At 52.2% G+C, this 16,306-nt stretch overlaps 2 protein-coding genes across 13 annotated transcripts in view; one reads left to right on the forward strand and one right to left on the reverse strand.

Moving 5' to 3' along the window:
- The window catches only part of LOC129048447 (uncharacterized), a 39,324-nt gene extending 37,672 nt beyond the window's left edge, over window positions 1-1,652 (reverse strand). The window contains exon 1 of the transcript XR_010141500.1: window positions 1,554-1,652. The gene's annotated coding sequence lies outside the window, so the exon portion shown is untranslated. The remainder of the gene's footprint in view (window positions 1-1,553) is intronic.
- A 198-nt stretch (window positions 1,653-1,850) lies between these two features.
- On the forward strand, window positions 1,851-15,796 carry FXYD4 (FXYD domain containing ion transport regulator 4). Of its 12 annotated transcripts, XM_054523267.2 has the most exons (10): window positions 1,851-2,129; window positions 4,599-4,789; window positions 12,222-12,267; window positions 13,139-13,271; window positions 13,937-13,969; window positions 14,080-14,106; window positions 14,961-15,035; window positions 15,157-15,196; window positions 15,495-15,532; window positions 15,608-15,782. In XM_054523267.2, exons 4-10 carry the CDS (start codon window positions 13,235-13,237, stop codon window positions 15,625-15,627), a joined length of 270 nt encoding a protein of 89 aa, XP_054379242.1. In that variant the 5' UTR covers window positions 1,851-2,129; window positions 4,599-4,789; window positions 12,222-12,267; window positions 13,139-13,234; the 3' UTR covers window positions 15,628-15,782. The 12 variants fall into 12 exon arrangements, with proteins under 12 accessions (XP_054379242.1, XP_063583604.1, XP_054379234.1 ...); XM_063727534.1 differs by lacking the exon at window positions 13,139-13,271 and having other exon boundaries at window positions 1,851-2,987; window positions 4,599-4,767; window positions 15,608-15,794; XM_054523259.2 differs by lacking the exon at window positions 13,139-13,271 and having other exon boundaries at window positions 1,851-3,372; window positions 4,599-4,767.
- Window positions 15,797-16,306: the final 510 nt, after the last annotated feature.

Here is a 16,306-nt window from a genome sequence, read left to right on the forward strand (position 1 = left end):
CATCCACCCAAATATTACTCAGTTATTTTATTTATTTATTTATTTATTTATTTATTTATTTTTGAGACAGAGTCTCGCTCTGTTGCCAGGCTGGAGTGCAGTGGCGCGATCTCAGCTAACTGCAACCTCCGCCTCCCGGGTTCAAGCAATTCTCCTGCCTCAGCCTCCCGAGGAGCTGGGACTACAGGCACGCCACCAAGCCCAGCTAGTTTTTGTATTTTTAGTAGAGACGGGGTTTCACCATGTTGGCCAGGATGGTCTCGGTTTCTTGACCTCATGATCCACCATCCTCAGCCTCCCAAAGTGCTGGGATTACAGGCGTGAGCCACCGCGCCTGGCCAATTTATTTATTTTTATTGAGACGGGGTCTTGCCATTTTGCCCAGGCTGGTCTCCAACTCCTGGGTTCAAGGGATCCACCTGCCTAGGCCTCCCAGTGCTAGGATTACAGGCGTGAGCCATGGCGCCCTTTCTACTCAAGCGATTTATCAATCATTTTACTCAATAGTTAATTCACACATCCATCCATTTCCCACAATGAATTCCATCCATGTGCCAAGGTCTCTGGGAACAGAAAGCTGAGTGACCTGAAATCACAGCCCTGGGAGAAAAGGGAGGTGAGTGGTCAAGACAGATACACCCATACCTGTGATGTGGGGTTTGGGAAAGGTGGGCCTCCCGGAGGGGAGGCAGGTGAACAGGAAAGGTGGCTTCCCAGGTGAGGCAATTGTTGAATTGGACAGAGTGGAAATGGCTCACAGTGGTCCTTGGGAGAGGATGAGAATTAGGATGGAGAGAAAAGATTGAATACGTGAGATATGGAAGAACTAGAAGGATGGGCTCTCACTGTGGGGGCGGGGGGGACAGGGAACCGAGTTGCCTAACTTCCCTTTGGTGGAGTCAGACTGTATGCTGAGCGCGGTGACTTTGGACCACTGTCCATGTCCTTGAGGGGGTCATATCCTGAGGAGCTGGCACATATTTCAGCAGATATCTCCATATGACTGTGTTTAGTGGTGCCCTGTGGGACCACGTGGGAAAGAGACCGACCTGAGACGGGAAATACTGAAAGGTCAGAGATGGTGGGGGAACGGAAAAGTTTAACAGTTGTTGACTGTGAAGTGCCTGCAGGAAATGAAAGGGAGGTGCCCAAGAGCTAAGAAGTCTGGTATAGGAGAAGCATGAGTAGGAGCTGCAACAGGGGGCTAAGAGGTGACCTGTGCAGCAGGAGGAAAACACTCGCGTTCTCCCAGGTGCGGAACGAGCAAAGGTTGATGACAAATGACTTTGCCTACCATCTTGAACCCTTGCGGCTTCTCTTCTTTCACAGGTCTTCATTCTCACCCTGCTACACAGCCCCTACCAGAACGTTCTGAAATGCAAACCTAACAACTGTCTCACCCCAGCAGGAAACTCCCCAGGGTCCCGGGCCCCCTACGGGGTTGCAGGCCTCACTCTTCGCGCCCATCCCTCCGCCCTGCCCGCCCTGAGCTCGCCCCCAGTGCCGGCCCTTCACGTCCAGTTATCCCTCCCAGCCTCCAAGGTCCCCGTTACCGAAGACCGCCACCATCACGACATAGCGCAGCACATACGGGTAAACAAATGGACTGAGACTCAAGCAAAGAAGTAACCCGAGACGCGCGTTACACGAGAAACGACTGCGCAAGCGCGGTAGAGCAGGGGCTTGCAGGTGAGTGGGAGCAGCCAATCCACGCGAAGGGGGTCGGGACCACTTCTGCAGAGAAAAGCCCCGCCCACACCTCCTGGGCCCTCGCCTCACTGGCGGTTTCTCCCGCGAGCCCGCCTCGTCGACATTCCTTGGTGCTGATTGGCTGGCGGCCAGCGCAGTCCTCCTTCCTCTGGCTCTCTCGCGGCCCCTTGCGGGAAGGTCTCCTAGAGGCCGTGGGGTCGTTTCTGGCGGCCAAGCGGGCCTAACTTCTAGAGTCCCGAGGGTCGTCGCTGCCGGGGAGATCTCCGCCCCATTTCCGTGCCGCCTTGTCCTTAGGGCCCAGAGCCCCGTGCGCTAAGGGCCCTGTCCCATCTCTGCCCTACACGCGGGAGTCAGCCTAAGGCTGAGCCCAGGACAGCAGCCGCGCCTGACGCTGCTCGCCTGCCTAGCACAGGCAGGAGGTGAGCGGAGTCGGCTGCCTTCCCGCCCCAGGGCCCTCCAAGGGAGTGGGCTCCACATCCGTGGGCCCGAGGAATCTGCGGAGAGACGGGAAGAGCAGGGGACACTCACAGGGTGGGGGGCCAGGCGGGAGTCCAGTAGTCCTCGTGGAGACAGCTGGGAAAGGCCTCGGGGCAAGGGACCTCGGACTTCCTCCTCTGCCTCAAAACAGACAGTCTAAAGCTGGGTGCGGTGGCTTGCGCCTGTAATCCCAGCACTTTGGGAGGACGACGCGGGTGGACCACCAAGTCAAGAGATCGAGAACCATCCTGGCCAACATGGTGAAACCCCGTCTCTACTAAAAATTAGCCGGGCGTGGTGGCACGCGCCTGTAGCCCCTGCTGCTTGGGAGGCTGAAGCAGGAGAATCTCTTGAACCTGGGAGGCGGAAGTTGCAGTGAGCCGAGATTGCGCCTCTGCACTCCAGCCTGACAACAACAGAGCAAGACTCCATCTCAAAAAAAAAAAGATGACCACGCACAGGCAGCAAGGGGCAGGGGGTGGTCCACGCTCAGCCTTCAGTACACATTTGTGGAATTAATCCCTCCCAGGACAGGTTGTGAAGAAAGCTCGTTAACCTCAAGATTCAGAAGCACCATTCACAGCACAAGCTTTGGAGTCAAATCCAGGCTGTTAACTTGCTGCGTGCGCCTCCGATTTACCTCTTTCTGCCTGTTTGCTCATCCGTAAAGTGGGAACCGTGGCTGAGTCTACTTTGAATCTGATTATGCTGCATGTACTCAGAAGACAGGGCTAAGTTGAGTGACTGCTCAGTTTACAAGAGCTGTTACTGTAGTTGGGAAGCGCCCTGAGACACACATGGTAAGATCGGTAGCCTAGGAGAAAGGGAGCCACCATGAGAGGGACCCCAGAGGGAAACTGTTCCAGAGAAGAGAAATGTCTTGCTAAGGTCACACTGTGCCCTGGTAGCGAGCACAGGGCAGCGTGCTCCGCCCAAGTTTCCAGCCTTCTCAGCTGAGTTCTGGCCCATCAGGCTAAGCGGGGGACTAAGTCTCAAGAAAGCAGGCATTCACAGGAAAGGGGTCCTGTAAGTCCCAAAAGCCACCTTTGCTTTGGAAGTTCTCCAAAAGGAACCTCAGATGCACTTCTCTAGAAGGCCCTAGCATTTTCGCCTGCCCCCATCCCCACCGCGCAACAACTTCTGCCCTCTTCAGGGATCTACCATTCCTATTCCTATTGCTGTGAGGTATTATAACCTTTAACAGGTGGAAAGAAAACTTCACCTCAGCCAGGTGTTATTGATACCCATCCAAGGCAGGGGACAAGTTGAGGCTTGGAGAGACCCAGAAATTGGGAATCTAGGTCTTTGAGTGTACCTTCTGCAAGCACAATGGTACATCACCTCATCCACGGTGTGTACCATGCCTTAGCTGTGTGCCCTCTGAGAGGCCCCCAATTTCTGGCCACACACTCAATCTGCAGCAACACCGTTTACACTGGAAGTGATGCAAAGTCAGTCCCTGGGTTAATGAACGTATCTTCTTAGGTATTAAACCCAGTATTTATAAATAAATGACTACAGAATGGTGTAGAAAGCTTTAAAAGTTTTGGATATTAAGAAGTGTTGGCTGGGCCAGGCGCGGTGGCTTACGCCAGCACTTTGGGAGGCCAAGGCGGGCGGATCACTTGAGGTCAGGAGTTCAAGACCAGCCTGGCCAACATGATGAAACCCTGTTGTCTCTACTAAAAATACAAAAATTAGTCAGGCATGCTGGCACGTGCCTGTAATCCCAGCTACTTGGGAGAATGAGACAGGAGAATTGCTTGAACCCGGGAGGCAGAGGTTGCAGTGAGCCGAGATCGCACCCATTGCACTCCAGCCTGGGCAAAGAAGAGAAACTCTGTCTCAAAAAAAAAAAAAAAAAAAAAGTGTTGGCTGGGGGTGGTGACTCACACCTGTAATCCCAACACTTTAGGAGGCCAAGGCAAGAGAATCACTTGAGCCTGGAAGGTGGAGGCTGCAATGAGCCGTGATTGTGCCACTGCACACCAGCTTGGGTGACAGAGTGAAACCCCGTCTCAAAAAAAAAAGTGTTTTTTCATCCATTAGGAGTGTTTGGATGAACTCTCTCATGGTGTGATTCCTGAGGGTGGGACTGGCAATGAAGGCTGTGTTCAGGAAGTTTCTTGCCCTGCTTCCTAGACATGCGTTTCTTACCAAAACTCCTGGAGCAATGCATTGGAATTGGACTTCTTATGTAGTACAAATATGGGAAAGCTGGGTGAGAGGCACTGAAACCTACAGGAAATCAAACCTTGGGTGATGAGACTGGAAGGGTAAATGAAAAACAACACCACTTTGCCTGAGCCTCAGCTGGGTGGGTGCAGGTCAAAGTTCGGAGATATCAAGACATTTCAAAGAGAGAAAATTATAGGATCCAGCTTCAACTTATCTTTTCTCTCTGGCTCCAGCACTGCAAAGGATACAAAGGACCTGGTGCAGAGGAAGGGAGGTCTGTGGCCCAGGGTGACACCTGAAGATGAGCATTTCGCAACTGGGACTCCTCCCTGCCACCTGGCCTCCTCTACTCAATGAGCTTTTCCCTGTTGCTCTATGAAGAAAATAGATGTGTCCATGAAGGTATTAATTTCCCTGAGGAAAGGTAATAAAGACTGGAATGCACCCAGATATAAAGTAAAAGGGAAGTGGCAAGTATCTTACCTGGCACACAGTGGGAACATAACCTGAGATTTCTATTTTCCAAGATGGACTGAACGTCACAGGCATCAGTAGAAGGCTGAGATGGTCTATTTTGAGGAGTGCTGTACGCGTTCACGTGCAAGTGTGCGTGCACGCGCACACCCATACACACACACACACACAGACTGAGATTTTAAAAGACCCAGTAAAGCCACACCCAGTGGCTCACGCCTGTCATCCTAGCACTTTGGGAGGCTGAATTGGGAGGATCACTTAAGACCAGGAGTTCAAGACCAGCCTGGGCAACATAGGGAGGCCCTGATTCTACAAAAATTTAAAATATTGGTTGGGTGTGTTGGCGCATGCCTGTAGTCCCAGCTACTTGGGAGGCTGAGGTGAGACGATCACTTGAGCCTGGCAGGTCAAGGTTACAGTGAACCATGATAGCACCACTACACACCAGCCTAGGTGACCACAAGACCCTCTCTCGAAAAAAAAAAAAAAGACCGGGTGCAGTGGCTTACACCTGTAATCCCAGCACTTTGGGAGGCCAAGGCGGGTGGATCACAAGGTCAGGAGTTTGAGACCAGCCTTGCCAATATGGTGAAACCCCATCTCTACTAAAAATACAAAAATTAGCCAGGCGTGGTTGTGGGCGCCTGTAGTCCCAGCTACTCAGGAGGCTGAGGCAGGAGAATCGCTTGAACCCTAGACGAGGAGGTTGCAGTGAGCCGAGATCACGCCATTGCACTCCAGCCTGGGTGACAGAGCGAGACTCCGTCTCAAAAATAAAAATAAAAAAAAAAGACCTGGGAGACCCAGACAGAAAGTGGGAGAAAATATACCCTGCTGCAGTGACACCACCCTCAGAGAAACCACCATGGCAAGGGAGCTGGCTCAGGACATCAAGTCCTCAAAACAATGCTTTCACTAGTCTCCTTTAATAAATGAAACCGAGACCCAAGGAGGTAGAAACCTTCTCCAATGTCACCTGGCTTGGGGACGGGCCCCAAGTTTAAACTCTGCTCAGTTACTGCAGAGTCACTACATTCTACTTCCTGCATAGAGAATGGCTGGGGGACACACGCCCAGAGACCAGCAGAGAAAGAGTGGGAGGCAGAGGCCAGGAAACACGGGGTCAGGCAGGCCAAGATCTGCCCTCCAGGAGACCGTGGCACCCAGAGAGGCCACACCATAAAAAGCACAGTAAGCCTGGGTGCAGTGGCTCATGCCTGTAATCCCAGCACTTTCGGGTGGATCACCTGAGGTCAGGAGTTTGAGACCAGCTTGACCAATATGGTGAAACCCAGTCTCTACTAAAATTACAAAAATTAACCCGGCGTGGTGGCATGCGCCTGTAGTCCCAGCTACTCTGGAGGCTGAGGCAGGAGAATCGCTTGAACCCGGGAGGTGGAGGTTTCAGTGAGTCAAGATCATGCCACTGCACTCTAGCCTGGGCAACAGAGCGAGACTCCATCTCAAAAAAAAAAAAAAAAAAAAAGCACAGTGAGGCGGCTGCCCTAGGCAGTGAGGGTGTCGCCATCCAGCCACCAGGCTGGGGTCCTGACCTCACCATCCACCCTACATGTGACATGGGGCAAGTCACTCAACCTTTCTCTTCCTCAGTTTTCTCACCCTTAAAGTGAGGATTGTGAAAATAAAGTTTACAACACCTAAAACACTTTAAGCTTTAAGAGAGATGTGACTATGATCTGAATCACATAACATTTCACAAGTCTACTTTTTTTTTTGAGACGGAGTCTCGCTCTGTCGCCCAGGTTGGAGCGCAGTGGCGCGATCTGAGCTCACTGCAAGCTCCGCCTCCTGGGTTCACGCTGTTCTCCTGCCTCAGCCTCCCGAGTAGCTGGGACTACAGGCGCCCGCCACCACGCCCAGCTAATTTTTTGTATTTTTAGTGGAGACGGGGTTTCACCGTGTTAGCCAGGATAGTCTCGATCTCCTGAATATCCCATATATATATATATAATCCCATATATATATATATAATCCCATATATATATATCATCCCATATATATATCATCCCATATATATATATCATCCCATATATATATATCATCCCATATATATATATCATCCCATATATATATATCTCATCCCATATATATATGTCATCCCATATATATATATATACACACACACACACACGCACACACACACAGGGTTTCACCCTGTCACTCAGGCTGGAGTACAGTGGCGAGATCTCAGCTCACTGCAGCCTCTGCCTCCTAGGCTCACGCTATCCTCCTGCCTCAGCCTCCCAAGTAGCTGGGACCACAGGTGTGCGCCACCACACCTGGCTAATTTTTTCTATTTTTGGTAGAGATAGGGTTTTACCATGTTGTCCAGGCTGATTCCATATGTTTTAATTTAAAAAATGAATAAATTGGGTGAGAGGAGTGGCTCACCACTATAATTCCAGCACTTTGGGAGGCCAAGACAAGAGGATCACTTGAGACCAAGAGTTCAAGATCAGCCTGGGCAACATAGTGAGACCTAACCTTCACTTTTTTTTTTTTTTTTTTTTGAGATGGAGTCTCGCATTGTTCCCCGGACTGGAGTGCAATGGCATGATCTCGGCTCACTGCAACCTCCACCCACCAGCTTCAAGCAATTCTCCTGCCTCAGCCTTCTGAATAGCTGGGATTACAGGCTCCTGCCACCACGCCCAGCTAATTTTTTGTATTTTTTAGTAAAGACGGGGTTTCACTATGTTGGCCAGGCTGGTCTCAAACTCCTGACCTCGTGATCCTCCCACCTCGGCCTCCCAATGTGCTGGGATTACAGGCGTGAGCTACCACCCCCAGCCTGACTCACCCTTCATTTTATATACAAATATTTAAATTTTAAATAAATAAATAAAGTGTTAAATAGACCTTCCTCCTAAAGAAAGACTACCTCAACTGATCAGATCTTTTTTTTTTATGAGATGGAGTTTCACTCTTGTTGCCCAGGCTGGAGTGCAATGGCGCAATCTTGTCTCACTGCAACCCCTCTCTCCTAGGTTCAAGCAATTCTCCTGCTTCAGCCTCCCAAGTAGCTGGGATTACAGGCATGCGCCACCACACCCGGCTAATTTTGTATTTTTAGTAGAGACGGGGTTTCTCCATTGTTGGTCAGGCTGGTCTCGAACTCCTGACCTCAGGCAATCCACCTGCCTCGGCCTCCAAAAGTGCTAGGATTACAGACGTGAGCCACCACACTTGGCCCGGATCATTATAACTATACATTAAACCTTACATTTTAAAAAGTTAAAATTCAGCCAGGGGCAGTGGGTGGCTCACATCTGTAATCCCAACACTTTAGGCAGCCAAGGCAAGTGAATCGCTAGAGCCCAGAAGTTTGAGACCAGCCTGGGCAACATGGCAAAACTCTGTCTCTACCAAAAAAAAATACAAAAGTTAGCCTGGCGTGGTGGTGTGCACTTGTAGTCCCAGCTACTCAGGAGGGTGAGGCAGGAGAATTGCTTGTGCCCAGAAGGTCGAGGCTGCAGAGAGCCATGACTGTATCATTGTACTTCAGCCTGGGCGACAGAGGGCGACCCTGTCTCAAAAAAGATTTAAAAAACAGTTAAAATCCTATTAAACGTTCCTAAACTGTGTCTATATAAACTATCCCAGGCCAGGCACGCTGGCTCATGATTGTAATCCCAGCACTTTCGGAGTCCGAGGCAGGTGGATCACTTGAAGTCAGGAGTTTGAGACCAGCCTGGTCAACGTAGTGAAACCCTGTCTTTACTAAAAATACAAAAAATTACCTGGGCATGGAGGCTCGGGCCTGTAATCTCAGTTACTCAGGAGGCTGAGGCACAAGAATCACTTAAACCCAAAAGGCGGCGGTTATAGTGAGCCGAGATCGTGCCACTGCACTCTAGCTTGGGCAACAGAATGAGACTCTGTCTCAAAAAAATAAAAATAAAATAAATGATCCCAAACTTCTACATTTTACTTATTTATTGTGAGACAGGGTCTCCCTCTGTCGCCCAGGCTGGAGTGCAGTGGTGCTTTCTGGGCTCACTGCAGCCTTGACCTCCCATGCTGAAGCGATCCTCCCACCTCTGCTGGAGTATAGGTGTGTGCCACCACACCAGGCTGTTTGTTGTATTTTTTTGTAGAGATGGGGTCTCGCTATGTTGCCCAGACTGGTCTCAAACTCCTGGGCTCAAGTGATCTGCCCACGCCCACCTTGGCCTCCCAGAGTGTCAGGATTTAACCCCGACACCCCACCGAGACTTTAAAACTCTGACTTCCATTCTTCTCTTTTTTTCTTTTTTAGGATGGAGTCTCACTCTGTCGCTGAGGCTGGAGTGCAGTGGCACGATCTCAGCTCACTGCAACCTCCACCTCCCAGGTTCAAGCGATTCTCCTGCCTCAGTTTCCCAAGTAGCTGGGACTACAGGAGCGTGCCACCACGCCCGGCTAATTTTTGTATTTTTAGTAGAGACGGGGTTTCACCATGTTGGCCAGGCTGGTCTTGAACTGCTGATCTCATGTTCTGCCCGCCTCAGCCTCCCAAAGTGCTAGGATCACAAGTGTGAGCCACCGCCCCCAGCCATGACTTCCATTTTTTACAGTCCTTACTTCCTGAGCAGGCCATCCTTAACCTTTACACTTAAATAAACTCCTTTAAAACTAAAATCTAATCTGTTTGACTATTGTAGATTGACAGGCTAATGAGAGTATGAACCTCCAAGGACTTCTGTGAGGGCTAAGTGCAGTCATATATGCAATGAGCTCAAGTAAACAGCTGGCTGAGGAAACACCTGGACGCCTCCTCTGTGCTAAGCCCCATGCAGCATGCACACAGACACAGGCCCACCTCAGCCTCCCAAAGTGCTGGGATTACAGGCGTGAGCTGCCTTTCCCAACCAATATTTTATATTTTTACACAAGTGACAGCATCCTATTCAGACTGCCCTATACTTTTTTTCCACTTAAAAGTATGTCTGGGCCAGACATAGTGTCTCACGCCTGTAATCCCAGCACTTTGGGAGGCTGAGGCGGGTGGATCGCCTGAGGTCAGGAGTTCGAGACCAGCCTGCTCAACATAGCGAAATCCCATCTCTACTAAAAATACAAAAATTAGCTGGGCACAGTGGTGTGTGCCCGTAATCCCAGCTACTCGGGAGGCTGAGACAGAATTGCTTGAACCTGGGAGGTGGAGGTTGTGGTGTGCCAAGATCGAGCCACTGCACTCCAGCTTGGGCGACAGAGTGAGATTCCAGCTCAAAAATAAATAAATAAATAAACAAACCAACCAACTAAACCGTCATTGCCCTCCCCAGCCCTCCCAGCCCAGAGACCTCCATCCCTTGTCAGCCATCCCCCCTTACTTTCTGGACAGGGACAAGTGTCCCTCATTTGGAAAAGAATTAAGGAGGGGTAAACAGCAGACTAGGGAGGACTGGGGTCCTCCACACGCCTGTGTGGGGTGAGTTTGGCCCCCAGCAACAAGGCAGGCCTGAGGTCCGCAGAGGGAGGCAGCCCACTTCTCAGCCGGGGGTGTCTATCCTCCTCCTGGCCCCATCCCTCACCTGTGGGAGGCTAAGTGGGTGTCAGGGCCCTGTCAGAGGGTGAGCCACCCCCGGGGGTGCCTATCAGCCACCAGCCTCCCTTCAGTAGACACCCAGCCCAAGTGACAGCAGTGGCATGGCACCGCTGAGCACAGGGAGCCTCAAGGTCAGTGCCTGGCTCCTGGTATCCTCCGTGGTACCCAGGACACCCCCACACAGAGGTCCCAGAACCCCCACAGCTGGCACAAGAGCCCAGAAACACCCTGCCCAGCACCCTCCAGGTCCCTCTTTTAGGATCTGGGTGAGCTAAAGAAGCCAAAAGAAAGGCTGGGCGCGGTGGCTCACGCCTGTAATCCTAGCACTTTGGGAGGCCGAGGTGGGCGGATTGCCTGAGCTCAGGAGTTCGAGACCAGACTGGGCAACACGTTGAAACCCCGTCTCTACTAAAATACAAAAAAAATTAGCCAGGTGTGGTGGCATGCACCTGTAGTCCCAGCTACTCGAGAGCCTGAGGCAGGAGAATTGCTTGAACCCGGGAGGCAGAGGTTGCAGTGAGCTGAGATTGCACCACTGCACTCCAGCCCAGGTGACAGAGTGAGACTCCGTCTCAAAAAAAGAAAAAAAAAAAAAAAAAAGAAGCCAAAAGAGGGTCTTCGGCCCAGCCCGCCCCTCCCCAACAGCCCTGGGTGTGGCAGGGAGCCTGACCAGTTCCCTCCAGCCTGCGTCATGGAGCCCTGGGCGTGGCTGCAGGGTTTAAAGAGCCGACCCACCTGCCCAACAGCCTCCTCAGATCCGTTCTCTGCGCTGCCAGCTCAGGTGAGCCCTCGCCAAGGTGACCTCGCAGGTGAGCAGGCGTCCACTTTGGGGCTGCTGGGTGAAGGGGGTGGGTGCCCAAGAATTCTGAGTAATGAGGAGCCTGTTGAGGGGTCTGAGGACAGATATGGCTGCAGCAGCCGCTTGAAGGCCTCCTGCTTTGCACCCACTGTCATATGGATGGTGGGTTGGGGGCTGGAGGAAACAGAAGCCAGCCCTTGGCTAAAGAATATATGAGCTGGTGGGGTGCACCTCTGGTCCCAACTGCTTGAGATACTCAGGTGAGGAGATCACCTGAGCCAAGAGAGTTCAAGGCTGCAGTGAGCTGAGATCACGCCACTGGGTAACAGAGCAAGACCCTGTCTCAAAAAAAAAAAAATAGTAATAATAATAATAATCACAAAACAAAAAATGTGGCCTAGAGTTGAGACCCTCGTATTCCAGGAACTCCAGGTTGGTGAAGGTAGAGAGACCAGTGAAGGCTGGGGGAAGCCAGCTTTGGAGACTGCTCCTAGCCCAAGAACCAATGTTCAGAAGCAATGCCTAACAGTCTGTCCTTCCAGTGCCTCCCTCCCGCTGCAGAAGGACCGTGTGTTTATTTATGGATGTATTTATTTATTTATTTTGAGATGGAGTCTCACTCTGTTGCCCAGGCTGGAGTGCAGTGGCACGATCTCGGCTCACTGCAACCTCCACCTTCCAGGTTCAAGTGATTCTCCTGCCTCAGCTTCCCAAGTAGCTGGGAATACAGGTGCCTGTCACCACACTCAGCTAATTTTTGTATTTTTAGTATAGATGGGTTTTTGCCATGTTGGCCAGGCTGATCTTGAACTCCTGACCTCAGGTGATCCACCCGCCTCAGCCTTCCAAAGTGCTGGGATTATAAGTGTGAGCCACTGCGCCCAGCCTATGGATGTATTTATTGTAACAGGTTTTTAGTGCTTACTGTGTGCTAGGCATAGTTCTTAGGCTTGACAAATAGTAGTTCACGTAATTCCATCGCTATAACGTTATGAGGTTGCTACTATTCTGATGATCCTCCTTTTACAGGACACTGGTGAAGGAGCAGTGAGGAACCTGCAGAGTCACACAGTTGGTAAGTTGCTGAGAAGGGACCCAGCCCAGACAGCTGGCCCTGGATCTGTGATCTCATCAGGAGGCCAGAGCTGGGTACAGCAGATGATGACAATGGCTTCAGTATTGAAAACTTGACCACACTAGGCTAACAATATGCAGAGGGCTGGGAGGGGGCCTGCGCTCAAAGACTCAGCCTCCCCAAGGACAAGTAAATGGGGTCCTGGCTACTTCCAACCTGAGGGAGAAATGTCATACCACAGGAGGTCTATACTCTGAGAGCAGAATCTGGGTCTGCTGGAGCAGGGTCCCCTGCCAGGGCTGGCAGGGGAGGTCCTGGCTGCTGCAGTCGCCTCATCCCAGGACTCAGCGCTCCCTCCCTGCTCTGCACCCTTGCTTTTGTGGAGGCTCTCTGGGAATTCAGACTGAGGGTGCTGGACTCTGGCCACCCCAGGCCCAGACCTTTGGGAACAATAGCCTGGGGCCTGATAACAATGCCCTTTGTGTGGGGTTAGGAAGGCAGGCTCCAGACCCTGACTTAGAATAGCAGCCACCTGACCCTGGGCATCTGATTACACCTCTCTAAGCTCCATTTTTTTTTTCTCCTCTGAAATAGAGACAATAATAGTGTCTTCCTCATGGGGAGGAGTAGGGGGTGGGTTTGTCGCATGGATTTTAACAACACCTTCTACAGCACTTACTCTGTGCAGGCACAGTTTTGAGCTCTTAGCTTGTGCTTACTCAATCCACACAACTTCCCCAGGCCATCACCATCTCTAGATGGGAAGACAGAAAGTAGTTACTTTCCCAAGATCGCCCCACGAGCAAGTGTATCCTTGGGGTTTGTACACCTACTTTCACCACGGGGCTCTGCCTGCCCCTGCCCCCTCTAGCTGACCAAGTGAGCTGTGAGCCTGGAGCAGATCCGTGGGCTGCAGATCCCAGCCCCAGTGCCTCTCCCCCTGCAGCCCTGCCCCTCGAACTGTGACATGGAGAGAGTGACCCTGGCCCTTCTCCTACTGGCAGGTGAGTCCTCCCAGTCTCCTGGGACCCTCTTGCATTCACCCCACCCACAAAGGCAGCAAAAGCCAGACAACATCTCCCAAAGGGAGTCTGGTGTTCAATCAGCATGCTTTATTTAAACTGCCAATTTAGAGAGAAACATGAAGGAAATGACAGTACAAGTAGGATGAGAATATTGCAAAAAGGTCCTAATAGCTCCAGAGGAATTGAACCATGGAAAACATTAACCACCTGTGGCTTGAAGACAAAAGCAGGGTGGCACAGTGGCTCAGGCCTGTAATCCCAGTGCTTTGGGAGGCCAAGGTGGGAGGATCACTTGAGTCTGGGAGGTCGAGGTTGCAGTGAGCTAGGATTGCATCATTGCACTCCAGCCTGGGTGACAGAGAGAGGTTCCAACTCAAAAAAAAGACAAGCACTCCCTGTTTCTTCAGGGGGCAGAGACATAAACCATCCCAGTCAGCACGCACACAGGAGCATCAGGAAGCCTGGGACAGCAGGGCTTGGGCGGGGCCAAACCCTGAGGCTGTGTGGGGCTGGGGAAGGCGTGAGGAAGGGAACTGGTGGCTCCAGGGTCACCCGACAACCTCCGGGCTGAGGTCCTGCTGTCTGGCTCACTTGGACACCGGTGTCATGAATTCCCCCCCATTTTCTCTGCTCCTCCCACACAGGCCTGACTGCCTTGGAAGCCAACGACCCATTTGGTGAGTGAGGCCCCCAAACAGCCTGCCCACTCTGCCCACATCTCCCCTCTGACACCCACATCCTGTCTCCTGGTTCTGGTTCTGAAGCCTTTTTGCCCCACTTTTTCTAGCCAATAAAGACGATCCCTTCTACTATGGTAAGAGCCGATATTCCCACACGCACCCTACCCTTGCCTATCCTGGACCTCTTTGCCAGACAAGTTGGTGAGGGGTGGTGTGGACCTAGTGTAGACAAAGTGGGATGGGGGATTAAACTTGGTCTCTGTGAGAGCGTCGCTCCAACAAGAGGAGGGTGGCCACAGGATGCTTAGGAACCCTCCTGGAGAAGGGCTGGTGCCTGGGCGGTTAGGCCCCCCGATAAATCACCCCTACCCTCTTGCCTTCACTTACCCTCACCCTCCCGTTCCCTAGTCCCCAGCCCTCAGGCGGTCCTCCTCTCCTCCTCTCCCCTGGGCCTCAGCTCCAGGACAGCTTTCCTTGATCATCCTTCAAAGCCCCTTCTTTGCGCACGTCCACTTCTTTTTTTTTTTTTTTTTTGAGACAGATTCTGACTCTGTCGCCCAGGCTCGAGTACAGTGGTATGATCTTGGCTCACTGCAACCTCCACCTGCCGGGTTCAAGCAATTCTCCTGTCTCAGCCTCCCGAGTAGCTGGGACTACAGGCGCCCGCCGCCACGCCTAGCTAACTTTTGTATTTTTAGTAGAGATGGGGTTTCACCATATTGGTCACACTGGTCTCGAACTTCTCACCTCAGGTGATCTGCCCGCCTCGGCCTCCCAAAGTGCTGGGATTACAGGTGTGAGCCACCGCACCCAGCCTCACTTTTTTTCTTCTTAGTGTTTCCACACCAGACACAGAATGATGCCTCTGTTGCTGGCTTGTCTTTATGTATATGGCAGCGGCTGGCACAAGCAGGGGCTCACGAATGTCTTTTGAATGAATGAGTGAGGCCCCAGGCTGGTGCAAGCTCACTGTCTGTACCCACCCCAGACTGGAAAAACCTGCAGCTGAGCGGACTGATCTGCGGAGGGCTCCTGGCCATTGCTGGGATTGCGACAGTTCTGAGTGAGTGGCAGGACAGGTGGGGCTGGAGGACAGGGTGGGGCTGGAGGACAGGGTGGGGCAGAAAGAGAGAGTGCTCTCATTCCAGCAGTGACCCTGGCGCTGACCCCTCTCTCTCTCCCAGGTGGCAAATGCAAATGCAAGAGCAGCCAGAAGCAGCACAGGTGAGCCTGACCCTATGGCACGCTCCTCTTTCGGGGCAGAACTATGGGGGGACAGTCCTGACCTGGAGAGTGGACAGCGTCCTGGCCACTCGCTGGGCTTGCAGCTGGCTTTGTTATTCAGATAGTGAACCCTGAAGGGCCCCAGTCAGGGAAAGCTCTGACCTCGGTATTGTGGGAAGTGACCATGGAAGGAGAACAAGGAGGTGCACTCCTGGGGCCGGGCAGCAAGAGTCTGGGATGTAGGGGAGAAGGTCCTCCAGGCTAACCTGATACTACTCTGATGTGGTCCTTTCTCTAGTCCTGTACCTGAGAAAGCCATCCCACTCATCACTCCAGGTGAGATGGGCTTCTGTGGGCTGAGGGGGTGTCTGTGTAAGGACTGTCTGATGGCCTGCCCGCCACTCTCCGCAGGCTCTGCCACTACTTGCTGAGCACAGGACCGGCCTCCAGGGATGGCCTGAAGCCTAACACTGGCCCCCAGCACCTCCTCCCCTGGGAGGCCTTATCCTCAAGGAAGGACTTCTCTCCAAGGGCAGGCTGTTAGGCCCCTTTCCGATCAGGAGTCTTCTTTATGAATTAAACTCGCCCCACCACCCACTCCTCGGTAGTCTTGTGATCCATCGTCCTTGGGTCTGGGGGTGGGTAATCCCTTGGATTGCTGACTTTCCCTGGATGCCCACTCCCAGCAAGCTTCCCAGTCCCTGAGTTCCTGCCGCCCAACTGTCTCTTATGGCTCCCACTCCAGCAAGCCCCACAGAGAGACCCATGCACCGTGAGACACCATAGTGTTATAACAGAAGACCTTTCCATTTCCACCACTTGCACGGGGGCCCTAGAAGTCCTGGTGCCTCAGGTACCCATGACTTCCTTTAACCTAGAGTGACCCCTAGGGCTCGCCACTCATTGAGACCTCATCTCACCCAGTGAGTGCTCTCTATGGTAGAAAATGTAGCAATTCCTTCGACCCATCCCAGTAAAATCCTCCGCTCACCCCATGGGCCCCCCTCCTCCCGGGAAATATCCTGTGAAATTCCATGAAGAAGTATGTCTCGAGAAGCCCTGCATAGTGCATGTGGGAGACAAACACCATGTGTGCAAATCCAAGTTCTT

This window comes from Pongo abelii, chromosome 8, assembly GCF_028885655.2.
Source record: "Pongo abelii isolate AG06213 chromosome 8, NHGRI_mPonAbe1-v2.0_pri, whole genome shotgun sequence".
NCBI classification, from domain to species: domain Eukaryota; kingdom Metazoa; phylum Chordata; class Mammalia; order Primates; family Hominidae; genus Pongo; species Pongo abelii.

Excerpts from the sequence above, each read along its gene's own strand:
- FXYD4 (XM_063727534.1), top strand. The coding sequence starts at position 4,741 with ATGAAGAAAATAGATGTGTCCATGAAG. Across the intron at positions 12,268-13,936 it reads CCTGCAGAGTCACACAGTTG|GCCTGACTGCCTTGGAAGCC; the intron begins GTAAGTTGCTGA and ends CCTCCCACACAG. Across the intron at positions 14,107-14,960 it reads AGACGATCCCTTCTACTATG|ACTGGAAAAACCTGCAGCTG; the intron begins GTAAGAGCCGAT and ends TACCCACCCCAG.